A 20,893-nucleotide genomic window follows, 5' to 3' on the forward strand; every position below is an offset into this window, starting at 1 on the left:
GAAACTCTGACCCAACCATAAACAGGCCCTTAGTCTCAAAATGCAATTGGATACAGATTATGTTTTTCAATCATACTTATTACTAAAGGCACATTGTTTTAAATGATCAAATATGAATTGCTTACCTTTTTGTAGAGTGTCTGGGTGTATTCTGAAGATGTCCAACACTTAATGATTCAAAATAGCTCCTCCTTGGGATCACTCTAAATATGGAGAAAACACCATGATTACATGACATTACAAGATGTTTGAAACAGGACTGCGTAATATTTAAGTGATTATTGCCACTTTGCACTTAAATACCAGGCATCATTATTCCCCAAGTCAATGGTCAACATGTTGTTAACTGCAAGCGAGTAGGTGCTGCCAGAATCCAAAACTGCCTTGAGGCTATCCACACACCTCATTCTCTACTTCGGGTGAACTACCGAATAAACTAATGTAAGAAATTGGGCAACTAGTTTGGGGGGGGGGGGGGGGGGGGGGGGTAGAAACCCTTCTCAAGCAGCAACCACAGTTCTTCTCAGGGTGAAGTCACAACCAACCCTAAATCAACATGTGCTCAATCCTCAGACAGCTTGGCACACAGCAGAGAGGCTTACCTCAGAGGCAAAGTGTGAAGTGTTTGTACAACATTTCAAATAGTAACACAGTGAAAACATATCACCAAAGGATCCCAAACTAGTTTAGAAAAACAGAGTAATGTTTAATAAATAAACCAAGACCAAAAAGGCAAAAATCCAATCAGTAGAACTGGATATATGTAGGTTTGGTTGACATATTTTAATGACAATAACGCCAAAAAGCAAAAGCGTGAACTGGGGAATATGTGGTCATGCCGGACTGGGAGAAAGTCAAAAGTTAAGGTCAGCCACGATGGAGGGCAGACTGGCTACAGGGTCCCAGTTAGGCCTGCTGAACAAGTATACCTTAAATTCTGATTTGCTGAGTATTGGGAGGCCCCCGCTCCGAGGATACTTTGCTCAGCCAAGGCAATGTGTCGGTTCTGAGGAGCAGTGAAGCTGTGCTGCGAGATGCTGCATTGTTGTTGAGCGAGCTGTGAGGGCCTGCCTCGGGTAAGCTTCATGCAAGCGGCATTTCCAATGCTCGCTGTGAGGTTGATGCGGAGTCCTTTATGTCAGGAGAACACTCGCTGCAGAGGTGATGTATCGGTTCTGCTCTGGATTGCACTGCGGAGCAGGAGAGATATATTGGTTCTGCTGGATCCACAGATGGGCTTGCGGAACAACTTCCGTCCACTTCCAAGGGTCCAGGACTGGGGTGGCACCACTTGCAGGGTAGCGATTGTAGGTGGGAGAGCCCAGGTGCTGGGTTGAAGGTCGTTTGAGTCTTCTGTCCCTGAGCCTCCAGTTCGGAGGCCAGCCAACTATCCCTTGGAGTCACATTGGAGTTCTGGGTCTAACAGATGCAGGCCCAGTCCTTCTCACTCAGGCAAGAGGACAGCAGGCAGCAGGTCAACAGTTCCTTCAGATCAGCAGCACAGCAGTCCTTCTTCCTGGCAGAGTATCCACAGGTCTAGAAATGTTCTGATGAGGTGGTGTCTGGGGTCCAGTATTTATACTTGATGTCCTTCCTCTGGAAGGTGGGAGTAGCTTCTAGAAGTTTTCCTTGAAAGTCCGCAGGCATCATGCCTTCCCTGTACTGGCCCTGTGTTAACTACAGGAGATATGCTGCCCTTTGTATGGCGACAGTACACAGCCTATTAAAGTGTAAGTCAGACTGAGTCCAGTTCTGCTCTCCCATCCTTCCAGTGGTGGCTCATCCAGACACACGTAAACTCTATTGTGTGTGGCTTCCTAGAAGAAATACACAAAGCCCAACTGTCAGCTACATTCATTCTTGTGACCCAGGGACCGGCTACAGGTAGTAAATGGCTAAGGCATGAAAATGGCAAATTTCTGAAAATGGCACAATCTGACTTTACCATGAATGAGGATTGTTCATTACAATTCCAAAGACACCAAATATGAACTGGATACCTACTTCCATTTGGAAATTATAGCTTATTAATAAGGTACCTCCTATGTTATTCTAAGGGAGAGGCATGCCTTGCATTAGTGAAAAACTAAGTTAAGAGTTTTCCACTACCAAGACATGTAAAATTTAAAACTACATGTCCTCCTTTTTAAATACACTGTTCCCTGCGATCTGGGCTGTCCAGGGCCCACCCTAGGGGAGGCTTATGTGTATTAAAAAGGAAGGTTTGGACCTGGCAAAATGGTTTTTTTGTCAGGTCGAAATGGTAGTGTAAAACTGCATATACAGGCTTCAATGGCAGGCCTGAGACATGCTTAAAGGGCTACTTTAGTGGGTGGCACAATAAGTGCTTCAGGCCCACTAATAGCATTCAATGCTCTTAAGATATTGAGATGAACTCTGGCATGGTACTATCAACCTAGAAAAAAGCTATTCTCTCCCCTATTTTGAAAAAATCCTATCTGGACCCGTAGGTTCTTAGCAAATACAGGTCTATTTCACTCTTGCTCTTCTCAATAAAAATACTGGAATGCCATGTTAGTAAAAATTAACTTTTATGATACCCTCCTTGAGAAGGAGCAATATGGTTTCAGTCCTGACCTTGGTACAGAATCTGGTCTACTTACTGCCATGGATGAGCTCCAGATGGTAGTCGATACCAGCCAGTCGGCGATAGTGATCCTACTCAATCCTTCTGCCACTTTCGACACAGTAAATCATAAAAATCTCCTGCACAGACTCTCTGCGGCCGGAGTAAGTGGCACAGCACTGAACTCGGTGCCCTCCTATATACTGCAGCATTGCCAAACCATTGCTCTCCCTCCGTTTCACTCTGCTTTCAAAGAAATTAAAGATGGAGTCCTCCAAGGGTCAGCTCTCAGTCCAGTTTTGTTTAATCTATACATGAGGCCTTTACTGACTCTCTTTAAGTCTCATAATCTTAGATTAGTACTTTATGATCATGACACTCAGCTTATTTTGTCACTGGATAGTGACCATCACATAGTGGTAAATGTCTTTCATAAATGCATAAATTGCATTGTTGCTTGGTTGAATATCAGTTTCCTCAAATTAAATGGAGACAACATTGATCTTTTCTGTTGTTCAGCTAATAAAATAACATTTCTGGTCACTGTCAGCTAAGGATGAGTTACTTCCCTCGGACTCCCTTCGTAACTTCGAGGTTACATTCAACAACAAATTGTCTCTTGAAGGTCATGTTAATAAAATAGCGGAACCTGTTTTTCCCATCTTCAGGTCTTATGACAACATCTTCCCATGCTACTGGCAAATGCTAAAACCCTGAATGTCTGCAGTGTGATTTTGAATAGGCTAGATTATTGCAATGGCCTCCTACTCGGAGCCCCAGAATTTTTGATAAATTGACTATACAAAGTTTAAACTGCAGCAGCTGGCTCGGGATAAGCCTAGAAGGTAGTCTGCATCAGATGCAATAAAGGAGCTTCAGTGGTTGCCAGTAAAACAGAGAATAGCTTTTAAATCTCTATGTATTGTTTCTAATGCTCTGTAACGTCATGGACCCTAGGCCCACATACCACAGAAATAACAGACACAGTGGTCATGCTTATTAACTGGCAACGAGTACTCTGGCCCTTTTCTTAACAGGCCCACGTCACTTGGGATGCCTGTGGTGGATGGGTTTGGGGTGTGTGTGTGGGGCCAGCCCTTAAAGGAGTGGCTGGTAAAACAAGGACCTGTTGAGACACTAAAACTTGTCCAGCAGGACACTACAATGCTCTTCATGTTCTGGGCCCTATCGCCCTCCAAAATCGGTTTCAAAGACGTTTCCTGGGGAGATGCCTTTATTCTTCTTCTGCTAATCTCATCTGTATCACCAAATATATGAAGATAATACTGGGTAGATGCACCTTTACTGTAAGAGTAGCCCACCTTTGGAACCAGCTTCCTCCTTTTCTTAGGGCCTTATTATGAGTTAGGCGGTGCTGGACAGCTCCCATCCCATACTGCCAAACCCATGCTTGAACCACCCGTGACATTAGTAGGTTTTCCCTGTCTCGCTGGCTGTTCTTTGGCGTTCCCAAGGCAGTGCCTATGAAATAGTCACCGCAATGGGAATGTCAAAATCAGTAAAGGCTCGGCATGGGCTGCTGCAGTCCATGCTGTGCAGCTACTGGTGCGCATGCACACACAGGGGCAAATGTTGTGTCCCCCTGTGTGCATCCATATGGGGTGAGGCACCAGTGGGCCCTGTAAGGCCCTTCATTTCCTCACCACCACACTTTTCATGGCGTATGTACCACAATGAAAAGTGTGGCGGTGAGGAAACTCGTAATATACTTGGTGTGGTCACAGCAGCACGCCAAGCATATTGCGGTCTCAACACCGCTGCGTCACCGCCAGGGATCTCTGATGGTTGTGGTGGGTCATATTAACACGTTTGGAAGACATCCACAGCAAGGGCCCGGAGAGTCTGGGGGTCCCTGGCCCGCCAGACTCGTAATAACCCCCTTAGAGTCTCACCCAATCTCTTGCACTTTAGAAGAGCTCTAAAAACCGGGGGGCATATTACCAAGCAATAGCGATAATTATCGCTATTGCTTGGTTAGAGACAAAAATTTACCGCTGAGCTGCGGCGATTTTTACCGCAAATAAACCTTGGTATTACCAAGGTTTAACGCAAATGCGATTAAAATCGCCGCAAAGCATGAATATCGCTGAAAAGTCAGCGATATTCATGCATTACCGAGCTAATGCTCTTAGCCATGTTATCCACCTCCCGTTGGATAACATGGCTAAGAACTATCTCCAAAAGTTGGTAATAGGAGATAGCGATGTTAGCGACTGTTTTCAGTCGCTAACATCTTGGCACGCCCACTTTGCATGTCATTAGTGATAAATATCACTGACATGCAAAGTGGGGCCCAAGATGGTCGCTATCTCCTACTAGCTGTCGCTAACTGGTGTTAGCGACAGCTAGGTAATAGGGAGATAATTTTATCTCTGCTTTTTTGGCTTTTAAAGCCAAAAAGCGGAGATAAACCCCCTTGATAATATGCCCCCTGGCTTTTCTCTTGTTAATTTTTGGTATTTACTTCTTTCTCGCACAGCTTTTTCCCCAGTTTGAGGCTATTAGCACCTTGATGCCAAATTTTGGTAATGATGTGTTTTATAATTATTTTAAATAAATAAATGAATTTACAGACCCTGGGTACATGTAGTACCACTTTACCAGTGACATAAGTAAATTAAATATGCCAGCTGGAGATAAGCCAATATTACCATGTTTTAAGGCATGAGCACATGCTCTTTAGCACCTTTTAGCAGTGGTAACGAGAACAGAGTCCCAACGCCAGCAAAAATTGAGGAGAAAGGCTGGGGGAAGACTACGCTAAGGCCGGCAGGTCTAATGGCTAACTACTTCTGTCCTTTGTAATACCCGCCGGTTGACTTTTTTGTCAAATTCAGCTTCACACAATTTTACTAAATATTAGTTAGTAAACATGTATAGACTTAAATCGTGAATGCAATCACCTGTAGAAGTGCTTGAACAATTCATTAGTATGTAATTAAGAAACCTGCTCGAAAACCTTACAGTATTAATCATTCTATGGCATTACATTTTCTAATTGTCGGAAGCCACATCTGGGCGCCTCCTTTGCAGAGCTTGAAACCAAACAAGTTAACATTTGCACTCTTTTCTTTCTACAGGCAAACTTTTTGTTCGCGCTGCAAACAAAGTATTTACAAAATCAGGTATGTTTAAAAATCTTTGTGACGCTCCAAGTGACCAAAATGTGATATTTTGCAAAACATAAGCCTCATAGACGGCAGACTGTCCTCATTTGCAGTAGGCACATTGGAGGGAGGGAGACGAGCAGAGGTGTATTTATGGCCCTTTTGCTATGTACAGTATGGAACAGTGAAGTTGGGGGTGGGGTGCTGGAACATTGTGTGGAACCCTTACCACATATGCTCAGTGTGACTAAAAATGAAGAACTCGGAAAAAAATAGTTAATTCAACCTACCCCCAAATGAGGTCTCAGGTAGCCCTTGGAAGATATAGTGAACCCACACAGCAGCACATCTTAGCGATGTCTTTTAATTTTAGAACTTTTGCATGGGACTATCAGACTGAGTAAACAGTGTATGAATGGTATGAAAGAGTTAAATACACATAAGAAAAAATCCATAATATCACACGTTTTGTATGTGTGGATGAGGGAGTTTGAATGTGACAAGTTAATAGTTTGATGAATGAATGAAAAAGAGCGTATGGATGCGTGAATCGGTAGGTGGATGTGGAAAAGAAGAAGTCTCCAGACGGTAAGTCGTTAATAATGAAATGTGATTGGTAGTAAGCATAAGCGGCACCCGAGACATCAACCTTCATCGCTCTACCCAACCGTCTACTCCCGAATCCCACCCTCAACATTTTACCCACACGATTCCACATGCCTCACGTGACACACATCGAATAACCCAATACCACAGTAGACAAGTGATTAGATGGTTGGGTGAGTGAGTCAGTGCAGAAAGGGATAACTGAAAAAGTAATACCTTCCCTTTGGAGCTTCTTGTCATTGTTAGATAATTGAGATGGTCATATGGCAGTATATCATCAAAACGTTATGCTCCATAAATTGCAGTAGTACATAATCAGTCAGTGGCTGATTGCTACAGTGTAAACCGGGCCCATAGGATCTGAAAGGACAATTGTAGAGTGAACCATCAATGGGATTTATGCTTTAATATTGATGCACCAATTCTCAGGTCATCGCTGGGGCTAGCAGCGTCATTGTGGTGACACCCATTGGCATAGGACCGGAGTTGTGCCGCACTGCGCAGCACCGACTCTGCCATAATGGTGGCATTGGATTTTGGAGATTTGCAGGAGGAAGAGGGGTCTGAAATCTTGGCTTCACCATGGGAGGTTGCTGTGTGATTGCGCTTTCGTCTAGTGCACCTCAAAATACTGCATTGGGTCTAGATGTCCTGTACCACACTGGTAAAAATGGTTAAAAGGTTGGATGCAGTGCGTCTTAGACAATGTCGGCAAGTGTGTATGTTTGTTCAAATCATGTGGGGAAGCCCAAATGTCCAAACCTATTGGGAAGCAGTGGTTTTGTGTCTGAGTGAGGTCACAGGGGTGACCATGTCCATATCGACCGAATGGTGCCTCCTTAATTTCTGGGAAGCCACTGATCTGTCCTGAGCTGAGCAAACATGGGTCACATTAGGCATGATAGTAGCTAAGTGCAATAACACACAACTGTGGGGGGCAGAACCCGCCCGTCTCTTTGAGACTGGAAGAGAGACATGAATAGATCCATGGTGTAGTGATGGGTGCACACACATGGGGCACTAGGACCTGCCCGAGGGAGGACGAGGGCGGGCGGATAGGGAGGAGCCAATGACGGCAGTTAGCCAATGTACCAGGACGATGAAGGAGGTACAATAAAGAAGCTCCAACCTACACTGTGTGTCCGTGTCTCTATATGCCAGGCAGGACATTACATCTGGCAACGAAGGTGCAAGGAACCTGTGCGTGAGGAGGACGGCTAACTCGGTGCACGTCCCTGGAAGTGGGGAGGCATCTAGCATTGTGGGGCCGGTGACCGCGTGGCGGCCGAGTCACGGCGCGAGCGTCCTCGTGCGCTGGGAGCCCACCCCAGCCATCCGGCGGTGTGTTCACCTGCCCGGAGTTCGCCCCGCCGCACCGCGTGTGCGTGTGGCACGTCCTGTGGGCTAGAGCCTGCTGCCTTCCTGCTGGACGGGAGCCCACCCCGGCGGTGAAATCACGAAGAAAAGCTGCCTCACCTGGTGCTCCTGCGAAGAGAGTGCTGGCTGACACCGACGATCGGTGAGTGAGAGAGAGCGGCAATAAATGCATTCGTGTCTCCAGTAGAAGACCTAATCTCGTTGTACACGAGATTCTTGCTGTGGCCATTTTGAAGTCAGGCGGTTTTGTCCAATCCCCTGTCAGGGATCTTCGGCGGCCATCTTGAAGTCAGGTAGAGAGCCTGAAAGCCATCAAGCACTGATAAATGCACGGTGCTCAAGAATAAACAAGCACTGGTAAGTGCAATGAACAAGCAAACAAGCACTGGCGAGTGCAAGAAGTAAAGTAAACAAGCACTGGCGAGTGCAACGAAACAAATAAACAAGCACTGGTGAGTGCAAGGAGCAAAGTAAACAAGCACTGGCGAGTGCAATGAACAAGCAAACAAGCACTTGCGAGTGCAAGAAGCAAAGTAAACAAGCACTGGCGAGTGCAAGAAACAAATAAACAAGCACTGGCGAGTGCAAGAAACATAATAAACAAGCACTAGAGAGTGCAATGAACAAGTAAACAAGCACTGGCGAGTGCAAGCAGTAACAAATACAATCAAAGAATTGACAGAAATGATTTTGTCAGCACGTTTCGATATAACGGGATCACGCGATGGCTGACCCCGTCCCCATGGGTGTGTTGGGAGTCTCATTCCTGCGCCCTCCAGAGCCCCTCACTCTTGAATCTGGCGGGGGTATGGGCTTGCGGTGGCAAGAATAGCTAGAAGTTTTCACGGACTTCATGAAAGGGTCACAGGTAACTGATGTTGGACAGCAATTGATTGCGCTCAAGAATCTTGTAGGCAAAGTAGTTGGACAGATCATAAAAGAGTTGCCTGCTGAGTCCGCTGGTTCATATGATAAAGTCTGTGAAGCACTCAACCGCAAGTTCCTGCACAAAAAGAATGTCGATTATGAGCGATATACATTCAACCTGGCCTCACAAGAGAAACATGAGCAAATGGGTGTATTGGTCACACGTCTGAGATGCTTAGCAAGATACTGTGACTTTGATCATTTCTCCACCGAGGATGCCCTCCGATTGAGAATTATAGAAGGCTGTCTTTCAGAGCCCTTGAGATGCAAACTGCTCAAGAAAAGTTACCCGCTAGAGGAGATTGAGGAAATGACAAGAGTCGATGAGCAAGCCGATGAGCATGCAAAGAAGATGGAAGCCGGGAGAAGCGAGAAACGTGAACAGGCATTCAGGATGCAGCCTCAACAAGCGCACGGACGATCCCCACCTCAAGCGCGCTTCTCTGGATCTAAGAAGCAATACCACCCTTCAAGTCGTCGACGCAGAAGCGCAAGTCGCACCAAGAAAAGATCAGAAAGACAACTGAAGTGCTACAGATGCGGCTACGATTTCCCACATGCAGATGCATGCCCAGCACTAGGCCAACAATGTCGGAAGTGTGGTTGAGACAACCATTTCGAAAGCATGTGTGGGACGTCGCACAAGAAGGATCAACGAGAACATGCCCGGCAATATCGTCCCTCAAGCAGTCGTCACCATGTCAGAGCAGTACAGGATAGACAAGACTCATCCACAGGGTCGTCACAATCCAGCTGTCACTCCTGCCGAACATATCGATCTCGACGAACGTCATCAAGATAGTCAAGATCCCTATCAACCATCTCATAAGACCGTGACGAATATATATGTTTTGTAGCGGATCCTGATCGTCTAAAAGAGTATCCATGGCTAGACATCAGAATTGGTTCTCATCACACCAAGTTTGTGCTGGACAGTGGGGCGTCACTAAACTACCTACCTGTGGCGGAATATCAAAGAATGAGGCCACCTCCCAAATTTGTCAACGCCCACGTGCGAGTATATACGTGGATGTCAAAGAAACCACTCCCCTGTCTTGGGAAGTTCACGACCGATCTATCATATCAAGATCGCACGATACAAGCCTACATTCACGTCATCAATGGGCCTGAGGCAGACTGCTTACTAAGCCTGCCCACCGCAGAACGACTAAAGTGGGTGGACATACTGTACAAATTGGATAACAAACCAGACATCACTCAGAAGTTCCCTAAGCTCTCCCAAGGTCTCGGGAAGATGAGAAACTGCCAAATCAGACTGCACATCAACGAGCAAATCACACCAGTTGCACAACATCACTGAAAAATCCTGTTTCATCTGCAGGAAGCCGTGGAGAAGGAGCTCCAAGACTTACTCGAGGCTGACATCATGGAGAGAACTGATGGACCAAACCATGGGTCTCCCCGGTCGTAGTGGTTCCAAAGAAAGGAGAGACAGACCGAGTCCGTCTATGCGTGGACATGAGAGCACCCAACACACGATAGAGAGGGAGAGGCACCCAGGCCTCCACATCAGTGACATGATCACGTCACTCAATGGAGCAAAATATTTTCAAAATTGGACCTTAACAAAGGATATCACCAACTGGAGTTGCATGAGCGGTCCCAATATATCACGACATTCTCAACACATCTAGGGCTGTTCAGGTACAAAAGACTCAGTTTTGGGGTGTCCTCAGCAGCGGAAATCTTTCAAGAAGCAATCAGGAGAACAATTTATCATGTTCCCCATGAACTGAACTATAGTGATGACATCCTGGTATATGGAGCAACTACTCAAGAACATGACACAGCGCTAGATCGGGTCTGTCATGCACTGACCGAAGCCAACCTCATGCTCAATCAGGACAAGTGTGAATTTCATAAGCCAAAGCTGAAATTCTTCGGCCACGTCTTCTCTGGAAATGGCATGAAACCGGACCCCGAAAAGGTAGCAGCGCTAAATGACACACCAAGCCCAGGTGATGTTGGTGACGTGCGCTCGTTACTGGGCATGGCCAGCTACTGCTCCAGATACATACAAGACTACGCCACAATAAGTCACCCCTTGAGAGCGCTCACCAAACAGGGGCAGCCGTTTCAGTGGTCCACTCAATGTGAACGGGCGTTCAGAGAGATCAAGGAAGCTGTGGAGTCTGCTGAAAACATGGCTTACTTCAATCCAAAAAAGAAGACAGAAATAACAGTGGATGCCAGCCCCGTAGGGCTAGGGGCCATTTTAGCACAGTATGACAGAGATGAAGATCAACGGCACATTGTAGCATATGCCAGTAGGAGTCTAACAGACACGGAGAGTGCATACTCCCAGCCAGAAAAGGAAAGTTTCGCCGTCGTATGGGCCTGTGAACATTTCCACATCTTCATCTTCGGAAAGCATTTCACCTTGGTCACTGATCATCAAGCTCTGATCACAATTTTCGGAAACCCTTGAGCCAAAATGCTGCCACGAATAGAGAGATGGGGCCTCAGGCTACAAGAATACACGTACACCATTATACACAAGCCAGGGAAAGCTGCAAACCCTGTCGACTACATGTCCAGACAGCCCACCAGGACCAGCAAATCCGAACAGTCGATTGCGGACGAATACATCCACTTCGTGGTAGATCAAGCAAGACCTCCTGCTGTTCCGCTGGAAGCAATCTGTGAGGCGACACAGTCAGACGTCACCCTACAAGAAGTGAAACTCCGGATACAGGCCAATAGCTGGCGACATTCAGAAACCAAGGGACAAGACGACCAAGAGATGTTAGCGTTCAAACACGTCCCTGATGAACTGTCAATAGCCACAAATGGTCTCGTCCTAAGAAACACTCGAATTGTGATCCCACAACAGCTAAGACAAGGGGTCATAAATCTAGCACATGAAGAACACTGGGGCATAGTAGCCACGAAAAGAGCACTCCGTGAGAGAGTCTGGTTTCCAACACTGGATCTAATGGTGGAAACAACACTGAAAGATTGCCCACAATGTCAGCTAGTGAGCCGTCCAGATCCCCCTGCACCACTGCAAATGTCTCCACTGCCGGAGGGTGTCTGGAAACATATTGCCATTGATTTCTTTGGGCCATTCAAGTCGGGCAAATTTGTCCTGGTCATCATGGACGAATTTTCCAGATTCCCCATTGCACAACTGTGCACATCCACAAAAGCCTCCAGCGCCATACCAATTCTGGATGAAGTCTTTGCTGCGTGGGGCATTCCTCAAGTGGTAAAATCTGACAATGGGCTCCCATTCAATAGCCACGACTTCGCCGAGTTTGCTCAACACCTAAACTTTAAACACCGGAAAATCACACCACTATGGCCGCAGGTGAACGGAATGGTTGAACGCTTCATGGCTACGGTCAAGAAAGCCATTCAGCAGGCATAGCTCACTCGAAAGAGCATCCAGACAGCGCTAAATGAAGTACTACGGGCCTAGCGAAAGACGCCCCACTCCACCACAAGCAAATGTCCGGCCACCGTCATGCTAGGCTGATCAGTGCGCACCAGATTACCAATGATGAGTGTCTCAGTGAGTGAACAGTATCCCGATTATGACCATGAGGAGATTGCGGCCGTGGACAAGCTGAAGAAAGAAAAAATGAAGGGCTATGTGGATGAACGTCGACATGCCTCTCATGCTGATATTCGGGAAGGAGACTGGGTGTTGGCACGGCAAGAGCAACACCGAAAGACTGACTGCAAATATCATGAGACTCCACTGAAAGTGATGCAACAGAAAGGAACTATGATCACCGCGGAAACCGACAGAAGACGAGTCACCAGGAATGTGGCGCACTTTAAGAAGTGCAGCCCTAATGTCAAAGAACTACTGACTGAACCGCGAGTTGAGAAAAGGGAACCAGAGACACTGCTCAGCCGCAGTCAGGCATTGATGGAGACTACCGATGAGCACAAGCGAGACATCCCTGATCCTCAGTCGCTCCCCAGACGGACCATTAGAAAACCGTCTCGCCTCATTGAAGAACTTTAAGCGGCGATCTTCAGCGACGTGAAAGCAAAGGGTGTAGATAGATTGCTGTGTTTTTCTGTTTGTTTACAGAGGGGGGAGATGTAATGTTGGGTGACACTAGGACCTGCCCGAGGGAGGGTGAGGGCGGGCGGATAGGGAGGAGCCAGGGACCAGGGACAGCAGTTAGTCGATGTACCAGGACGACAAAGGAGGTACAATAAAGAAGCTCCCACCTACACAGTGTGTCCGTGTCTCTATATGCCAGGCAGGACATTACACATGGTAGCAGAGAAGACAGTATATGAGAGCAGGCGCTGCCCCCGAAAGTGGGAAACGATTTGCGGAAAATGTAATATATATAGGGGAAGCCCATGTGTCGCCCTGAGAACTAATGCTCATCCTTCCCTGTCGCTTCAGGACACGACACGATTCAGGTTTTGGGTATAGAAAGTGCTGTATCACCCGCTGTATCTTTTTATGGAATATGAATCTTGTTGGTTCTCTGAGCCATGCCTACCAACTGTATGATAGTGTGGTAAATGTAATGTGGTGTACAACTTTTTGTTAATAAATGGGAGAGAGGGGTGAGCTTCTCTATCTCTAGTACTCCATCATCCTCAATCACGCATATGAGCAGGGCCGCTGAAATTATATGATTGTGTGACCGCAGAGTTTTTGGCATGGCTATGGATTTGTTGCATTTACCACATAATGTGTGTAAGAAAAGGAGGTATCCCCGACTAAAGTTCCTAAATCGGGAAAAACAGGGATTTAGGAACATGGATTTCAAATGGAGACAAATTGACAACAAGGAATATTGACTGTGGATTGACAATACACATTAGAGCATATAGTAAAAAAGATGCTTTATTTAATATTATTATTATTGAGGATCTGACTTTTTAACATTCATTGGTTTAGATCCAACAATGATTCTCATGTTGTGCACTTTATACTTTTTATGCGTCACAATACATTTCAATATAAATATGCAATTCATAAATAGATCCAAAAGGTACAAGAAATATATACAGGAATACTTAGTATCAATCAGAAAACATGGCTAGAAATAATTTATAATTGCTACGCGCGTTTAGGCTATGAGCCTTCATCAGGAAGCCATGGTATATGTTCCAAGTGTACCTATACAAAATACATGAAAAATCCATATCAGTGTCAGTGTAAAGTCCCAATACTAAAGTTACATGAGCATTCAGTACATTTGATCTATTATTTACAAAGCTATGGTTAAAAACAGTGGGGAAAAGGAATCTTAATATATACATATATACATTGTTACATACACTATCTTAAACACATCATGCATTTGATGACCATTCAAGAGCTTTACCCTTATCTCTGATTTTGCGTAAAATGAAGTGTTCTTATACCATGAAACAGTGGTTAGCGGGAGGTCCATGGTAACTGCTGGTAGATGACTATATATGTGCTCTAGCTTAATTGATATCTAAACTATCTAGAGGGAAAGTACAGAGGGGGAACAAGAACAGAGGGTGGGAGCTGAGAGGGAAGGACAAGGAAGAAGAAGAGGATGAAGACAAGAGAGAGGGAGAAAGAAGAGGAGATGGACAAATGGTTGGTGTACCCTGCTTAGATCAGTTAGAATAGTAGCAGGGTGTGGAAAGAGGAAGGAAAGAAGGAAAGAAGGGGTATTATGTTTGAAAAAGGGGGGTAGAAAGTAGTGAATACTACTTGCATGCTTGGATCTTGCCTTACCATTATAATATTGCAGCCGCAATATGAAGGGGTGGACTCTAGATGCACATTTAGAGTTGCACTAAGGCCAAGGTATGGCACAGTTTGGGGTGCAGAGGTTGACTCTTCACTGTGGAAAAAACAGAACGTTGGTATATGTCAGGTGGCAATGATGGTAATAAAGTAAGTTGGAGCCATCACAAAAGGAGTTGGTTACCTGCTGGTAAGGTGTGTTGAATGTGTATACACGATGCTACCCTGTGGTCTTGTGTGTTCATGGAGCTGTAAGGGAGCCACAGGGAAACAGGAAGGTATTTAAAGATTGACTGTTGGCAGTGAAGGGGTGGTGCTTCTCTTAGTTATAAGGGGTACGGCATTAAGGGGTAGGTAATAATAATCAAGGCTAGACAAGGCTAATGATGTTGGCCTAATAGGTAAAGCTGGGTGTGAATGATGAAAAAAGTCTGTGTTACCTGAGCAATGTGGCGACATGGCGTAACGTGGAATAATCCGGGAGGTATCACGAGGAGCGGGACATCTTGGTTCAAACTACGCGGGGGCGGGGGAAAAAAGGGGAGAAAAAAGGATAAAAAACAAGTAAGGGGTTTGGTTCGATGAGCCCTTGGGGATAACGGAATCTAGTTGCCCCTACAGAGCCCTTACCAGGTTAGATTACCTTGTTTTGTGTCGGTTCACAATTTTATAGTTCCTCGCTCCGGGTGAAGAAAGGAAACAAGGCGTTTCTGCAGGGAATAATCGAAAATACGAAACGCTTATAAAGAGCGGTTCAAGGAAATGTTTATCGTAGTGCTCGGTAGGATCTGTATAGTCTGACGAGGGTAGATATTTACCTTGAATTGAAGTTGATACCATCCTCCAATGGTGGGGGTCTGGCTCTCTGGCGTCTCGACCACAGTCGGAAGCTGGAGGCACCAATGGGGGGGATCCTATTTATAAATCGGACTCGCGCGCGTTTTTCCGTATCGATGGACCGGACGTGGAAACGCTGAACCCGGAAGCCTCTCTGTATCCGCGAAGGCTCACTGAGTAATACAGGCTTGTTTGGCGGCCATATTTGAATGATACATGGGTATGGAATTGCAAGGGGATCTTACCTTTTCCTAGCGTGAGAAGCACCAGTTACGTTTTTGGATGGGTCCTACCTGAGGTTCTGTGATGTGCCTTAGATTATAAGTTAACATGTAGGAATCTAACCTTTTCCTTGTGCAGTTACCTATTTATAGTGGTCCTACTTGAAATGCAATAGTATGTCTGTAAGGAGGATAAATGATGTGGATGTCTAAACTACGGAGGGGGATATAAGAGTATCTCAATTTTCAGCATAGAATCTCGTTGCGATATTAGATTAATCAGTTAATGAAAACGTATATATTGATTAGCCATAGTTGTATTTTAGGACCTGCTCCCAAGGCAATTCATTATTCATTCCTGTGGCATAGGTGTTGAGAGTGAAAATCCAGTAGACCTCTCTACATTTACGTATTTGGCTGCTTAGTGTGCCTGATGATTTTCAGATTTTTTCAAGGATGAGCCAGCGAATCTCATTGGCATTATGCTTTGCTTCCAAATAATGTCTGACTAATGGTGCTTGGGCTTTACCCGTTCGGATAGTAGACCTATGTTCAGACAGTCGAGTGGACATCATCCGTGCGGTTTCGCCTACATACCCAAGGTTGCATGGGCATAGTAATAGGTATACCACATTGGTGGTTTTGCAATTCATCAGAGTTTTCGGTTGTATGGGTATATTATTGAAGGACCAATTTTTAGTCTCCATGGCAAATTCACATGCAGCACAGGAAAGGCATTTGTAATTGCCTATAACAGGTGTGTTTCCAGTTAAGGATGTTTGTATTGAGTCAGTATTTTTAGTTTGCATTCTGGACCGCACTATTAGGTCTTTGAGATTTTTATTCTTCCTGTAGGCAAAGACAGGTTTGGATAGATGTTGTTCTTTAGGTCTCGTAGCATTCAAAATATGCCAATTGGCATTAACTATTTGTTGTAGTTTGGCATTCATGGTGGAGTGTCTTATTACGAATACCATTTTAGAATTTGACTCTTTTACTTGGGGTGTGAGCAGATGTTGTCTATCAAAGAATCTGGCTCTTTTATAAGATTCACGAACCAAACATTTTGGATAGCCCGAGTTATGAATTTAGTTTTCATGTCTTTTGCTCTTTTGTCGAAGTCTGCTACCGTGGAGCAGTTCCTTCGAACTCGTAAGAACTGGCCAAAAGGAATGCTAGATGTTTGTGTCTTCGGGTGGTAACTTGTATAATGTAGAAGTGTATTGCGAGCTGTGGGTTTAACATACAGATCTACATTTAGACTGTGGTCCTTGCTTAATATGCTGATATCTAGGAATTCAACTTTGGTTTGGCTTGATGTTGCAGTAAAGAAGATGTTTTTGTCACATAAGTTTAACCCTGATACAAAGGTGGAAAGGGCTTCTGTTTCTGACCTCCATATAAAGAATATGTCGTCTATGAAGCGAGACCATGATGAAATGGACTCACGAAAAGGGGCGATGTCATTGTAGATGTACTTGGACTCATATTCAGTCATGTAAATATTAGCCACAGTTGAGGCACAGGAAGCCCCCATGCTTACACCTTTGGTCTGTTGATACGGTGAGCCATTGAAGTCAAAGGTGTTTTCAGATAACACTATTCTTAGACAATCCAATATGAAAGTTTTTGAGCAGTCTATATCAAAGGTTTCAATGAACTACAATACTGCTGTTATAGCTCCGATTGGGGTATATTAGAGTACAACGCCTCTATATCCATAGTTACCATCCATTGAGACTCGGGGTTGAAGGTTAAAGTTTCAACTACATTGATGATATCTCTGGTGTCTTTGATGTGCGAAGGAATTTTAGGTATGTGTGGCCTTAAGATCGTGTCAATGTACTTGAACAGAGGTTCTGTTATGGACCCAATCGTGGTAACTATGGGTCTGTAGGGAGGATCCTTGCTGTTTTTATGGATCTTGGGGACTCCATATATAGCTGCCATTTTGGGTTGGTGGACATTGAGGTATTGCCACTCTTTCTCACAGATGGTATTGTCATTAAGTGCCTTTGTAGTAAGAGCTAAAATGGTAGACTGTACTCTTTTGGTGGGATCTTTTTTGATTGGAATGTAGTGGGTTTCATCATGGAGCAGTTTTTCCATATTCTGTACATATTGTTTAGTATCTAAGACCACAATGCCACCACCTTTGTCGCAACACTTGATGGTTATATCATTGTTGCTCTTTAGGGCTTGCAATGCCTGGTGTTCGTCATGAGTGATGTTAAAATTGGGAGATGGAATTTATTTTGTTGCGGCTGTTAATTTATTAAACACCACATGCTCAAATATGGCTATCTCAGGAGAGACTTGTTCTAATGAGGGTAAAAAGGTGGACATGGGTTTTAATCCTGATCGATTGGTGGCTTGCTCTGGCTCTTGGTCAGTACCTGCAAAGAAATTCTGAAGCCTAATCTTTCCAAAAAAACTCATTAGATCTTTGAAGAGCTCAAATTTATTGATGGTACAATGCGGGAACCCATCATCTGCTGCATAATCTGTAGATTTTGCCCAAGAATTGTTTTTAGCTCAAAAGGGCCAAAAGTTGAAATAAATGCAGCATGTTGCCATACAGTTGAAGACCCTTGGCAAAAATTAACTGGACACCTATCTGTTGCATATTGCTATATTTGTTTGTTAAACTGGTGCTGCTGAGATGCACTCTATGCCCAGGCAGTGTTAACAAGTGTAAAAATGTCAAAATAATGAAGTAATACTATTACAAAATGTGCCATATTATGCCACATAATTTGCCTTTTCCTGCTGCATAATTTTGTCACCCCTTAAACACAATTTGGTCCTCTCCTGCCACATAATTCCATTGGCCCTGCATATGAGTCACGAGTAACAGCCACTTTTGGGCGCCTAGACTCACTACAGACTTAAAATAAATAATTCAATGATTTCCGTGTTGTATTTGAACCTCATTCCCTAGGTCAAAATATGTGCTAAAAAATGAGTGACTAAAATGAACAGCGGCAAACACCTGCATGTATTAAGCACTGCTCAACGCTTCCGTTCATAAGCTTCCTCGCTCCCCTTACCAATGTTACCACAATTAAAATCAAATAACCATCCAATGAGATCACGTAGACGAATAATACTTAACGTGTATTTTGGGGAAAGACGTAAAGGTGCCAGCCAACATTCAGGTTTTTAATTTGTTAGGCTCTTGTAAATAGTCCACTGTGCTCTTTTCCTGCATGGGGAACGTATATGTGCTTTGAGTGTTCCTAAATGTCTCCAGTGCAGCTTTCTTTCAGTTTTTGTCTTGGCTTTATACGCAGCCTTTGCCAGAAGTTATTCAATTTGCACAACTCATTAAATTAATATGTCTGTAAGCAGATGCTTTAAATGTGAACTAGTCTGACAATAGAGAGAACAAGCATTTGCAATGCAATAGGTCTTGCAGTGACATTGTTTAGAGCTATTAGCATTGTAAATGACATTGTTTTTTATATTGTTTTTCTTTTCTAAAAAGTATACAGTATATATTATCAATCATGCACCATCAGACTGGATATGAACACTGTGACCCCTAATTTATGGGTTCCTAGGGTCATTTTTTTCCATTTGCCGCACTGATATAAATGCTTTACAAAATAACAAACCTTTGTTCTCTACGAATGAATGGGATCTGAACACTTACTGAACAAACCTAATTTCACCTCATCTCATACATGGAAAATTGCATTAAGTACAGCTTTGATACATGTGTGTCAACAGCCGGCCGTGGGCTAACAGACAAGGAGGTCTTTAAAGATAAATAAAGCGAGTACCGACTGAGAGCTGACACCAGAGTGAAGGCAGTCACCTGTCCCAGACGCCTGCAGTTCAATGCTTCTGGTTAACGCAAGTCTCCACATCCAGAGGCGAACAGGCACCGGCCTCTGGGTGGACTATGAAAGGTTATACATGGGCAGCAAGTCAAACCAGTCTGATGGGTCTTAAGGCCAGGGACCAAGGCATATATTGTAAGTGACCTCACACAATGGATCACTCACAGCGCAGACGAATTAGCACCCTTGAAAAACCATCTAACCAAGCAAGGTAGCAAAAAAGCCCCCTGGTTCAATGAGGACCTTAAGAAATCCAAAAAGATCTGCCACACCCTCGAGAAAGCCTGGCGAAAAAACCCAACCACTGACAACATGATCACCTTCAAGAACGCCACCTGCAAACACCACCAGCTGATCCGATCCACCAAGAAATCAGCATTTAAGGATCGACTCGACAACAACGCCCACAACAGCAAGGAACTATTCAACATCGTCAAAGATTTTACCAACCCCAACCACACCGCCGACACCAACGACATCACTCCCTCTCAAGACCTCTGCGACTCTCTAGCCTCGTTCTTCCACAATAACAGCTTTGGCGACTAGTCCACCCCCCTCACCTCCGAACCAAAGCCCCCCTCCGACATCCTTTGCGCCTGGAACCCAATCAGCACTGAAGACACCATCTGCTTGATGAACTCCATCCACTCCGGATCGCCAACCGACCCATGTCCCCACCACATCTTCAACAAAGCAGACTCCATCATCGCACCCCATCTCCGAGATGTCATCAACTGCTCCCTCAACACTGCTACCTTCCCGGAAAGCTGGAAACATGCCAAACTCAGCGCTCTCCTGAAGAAACCCACAGCAGACCCCACGGAACTTAAGAACTACCGTCCCATTTCTCTCCTCCCATTCCCTGCCAAGTCATTGAGAAAACCATCAACAGTCAGCTCGCCGCCTTCCTCGAATCTAACGGCTCCCTCGACCCATCATAGTCCGGCTTCCGAGCCAAACACAGCACCGAGACCGCCCTCATCACAGCCACAGACGACATTCGAACACTACTTGACAACGGAGAAACAGCTGCCCTCATCCTACTGGACCTCTCCGCAGCCTTCGACACAGTCTGCCATAGCACCCTGATACAACGCCTCAGCAACGTTGGGATACAAGAAAAAGCACTGGACTGGATCATCTCGTTCCTCGCAGGAAGAACCCAGAAAGTCTGCCTCCCCTCTTTCAGATCGGAGGCCACTGAAGTCATCTGCGGCGTACCACAAGGATCTTCACTCAGTCCCACCCTCTTCAACGTATATATGAGTCCCCTCGCATCCATCGCGCGCCAACACAACCTCAACATCATCTCCTACGCAGACGACACCCAGCTGATCCTCTCCCTCACCAAAGACCCAAACACCGCCAAAACCAACCTACACGAAGGGATGCAAGAAGTAGCCGAGTGGATGAAGAACAGAACAGCTGTTTAAAACGGAATTCAGACAAAACGGAAGTCCTCATCCCCTCCGCTTGGGACGACTCATGGGGGCCACCGGCCCTGGGCATCGCACCCAAACCAACGAACCATGCACGTAACCTGGGCTTCATCGTGGACTCCTCCCTCTCGATGACCAGACAAGTCAACGCCATCTCATCATCATGCTTTAACATCCTACGTATGCTCAAAAAAATCTTCC

At 45.2% G+C, this 20,893-nt stretch overlaps 1 protein-coding gene across 1 annotated transcript in view; it reads left to right on the forward strand.

Annotated features, from left to right (window-relative positions):
• Positions 1–20,893, forward strand: part of LOC147730243 (multidrug and toxin extrusion protein 1-like) — a 574,971-nt gene that overhangs the window by 287,241 nt on the left and 266,837 nt on the right. The window contains exon 7 of the mRNA XM_086955004.1: positions 5,689–5,733. Coding sequence (XP_086811130.1) covers positions 5,689–5,733 — 45 coding nt within the window. The remainder of the gene's footprint in view (positions 1–5,688; positions 5,734–20,893) is intronic.

The sequence above is a fragment of the Lissotriton vulgaris genome, chromosome 2_1 (assembly GCF_964263255.1).
Source record: "Lissotriton vulgaris chromosome 2_1, aLisVul1.2, whole genome shotgun sequence".
Lineage (NCBI taxonomy): Eukaryota > Metazoa > Chordata > Amphibia > Caudata > Salamandridae > Lissotriton > Lissotriton vulgaris.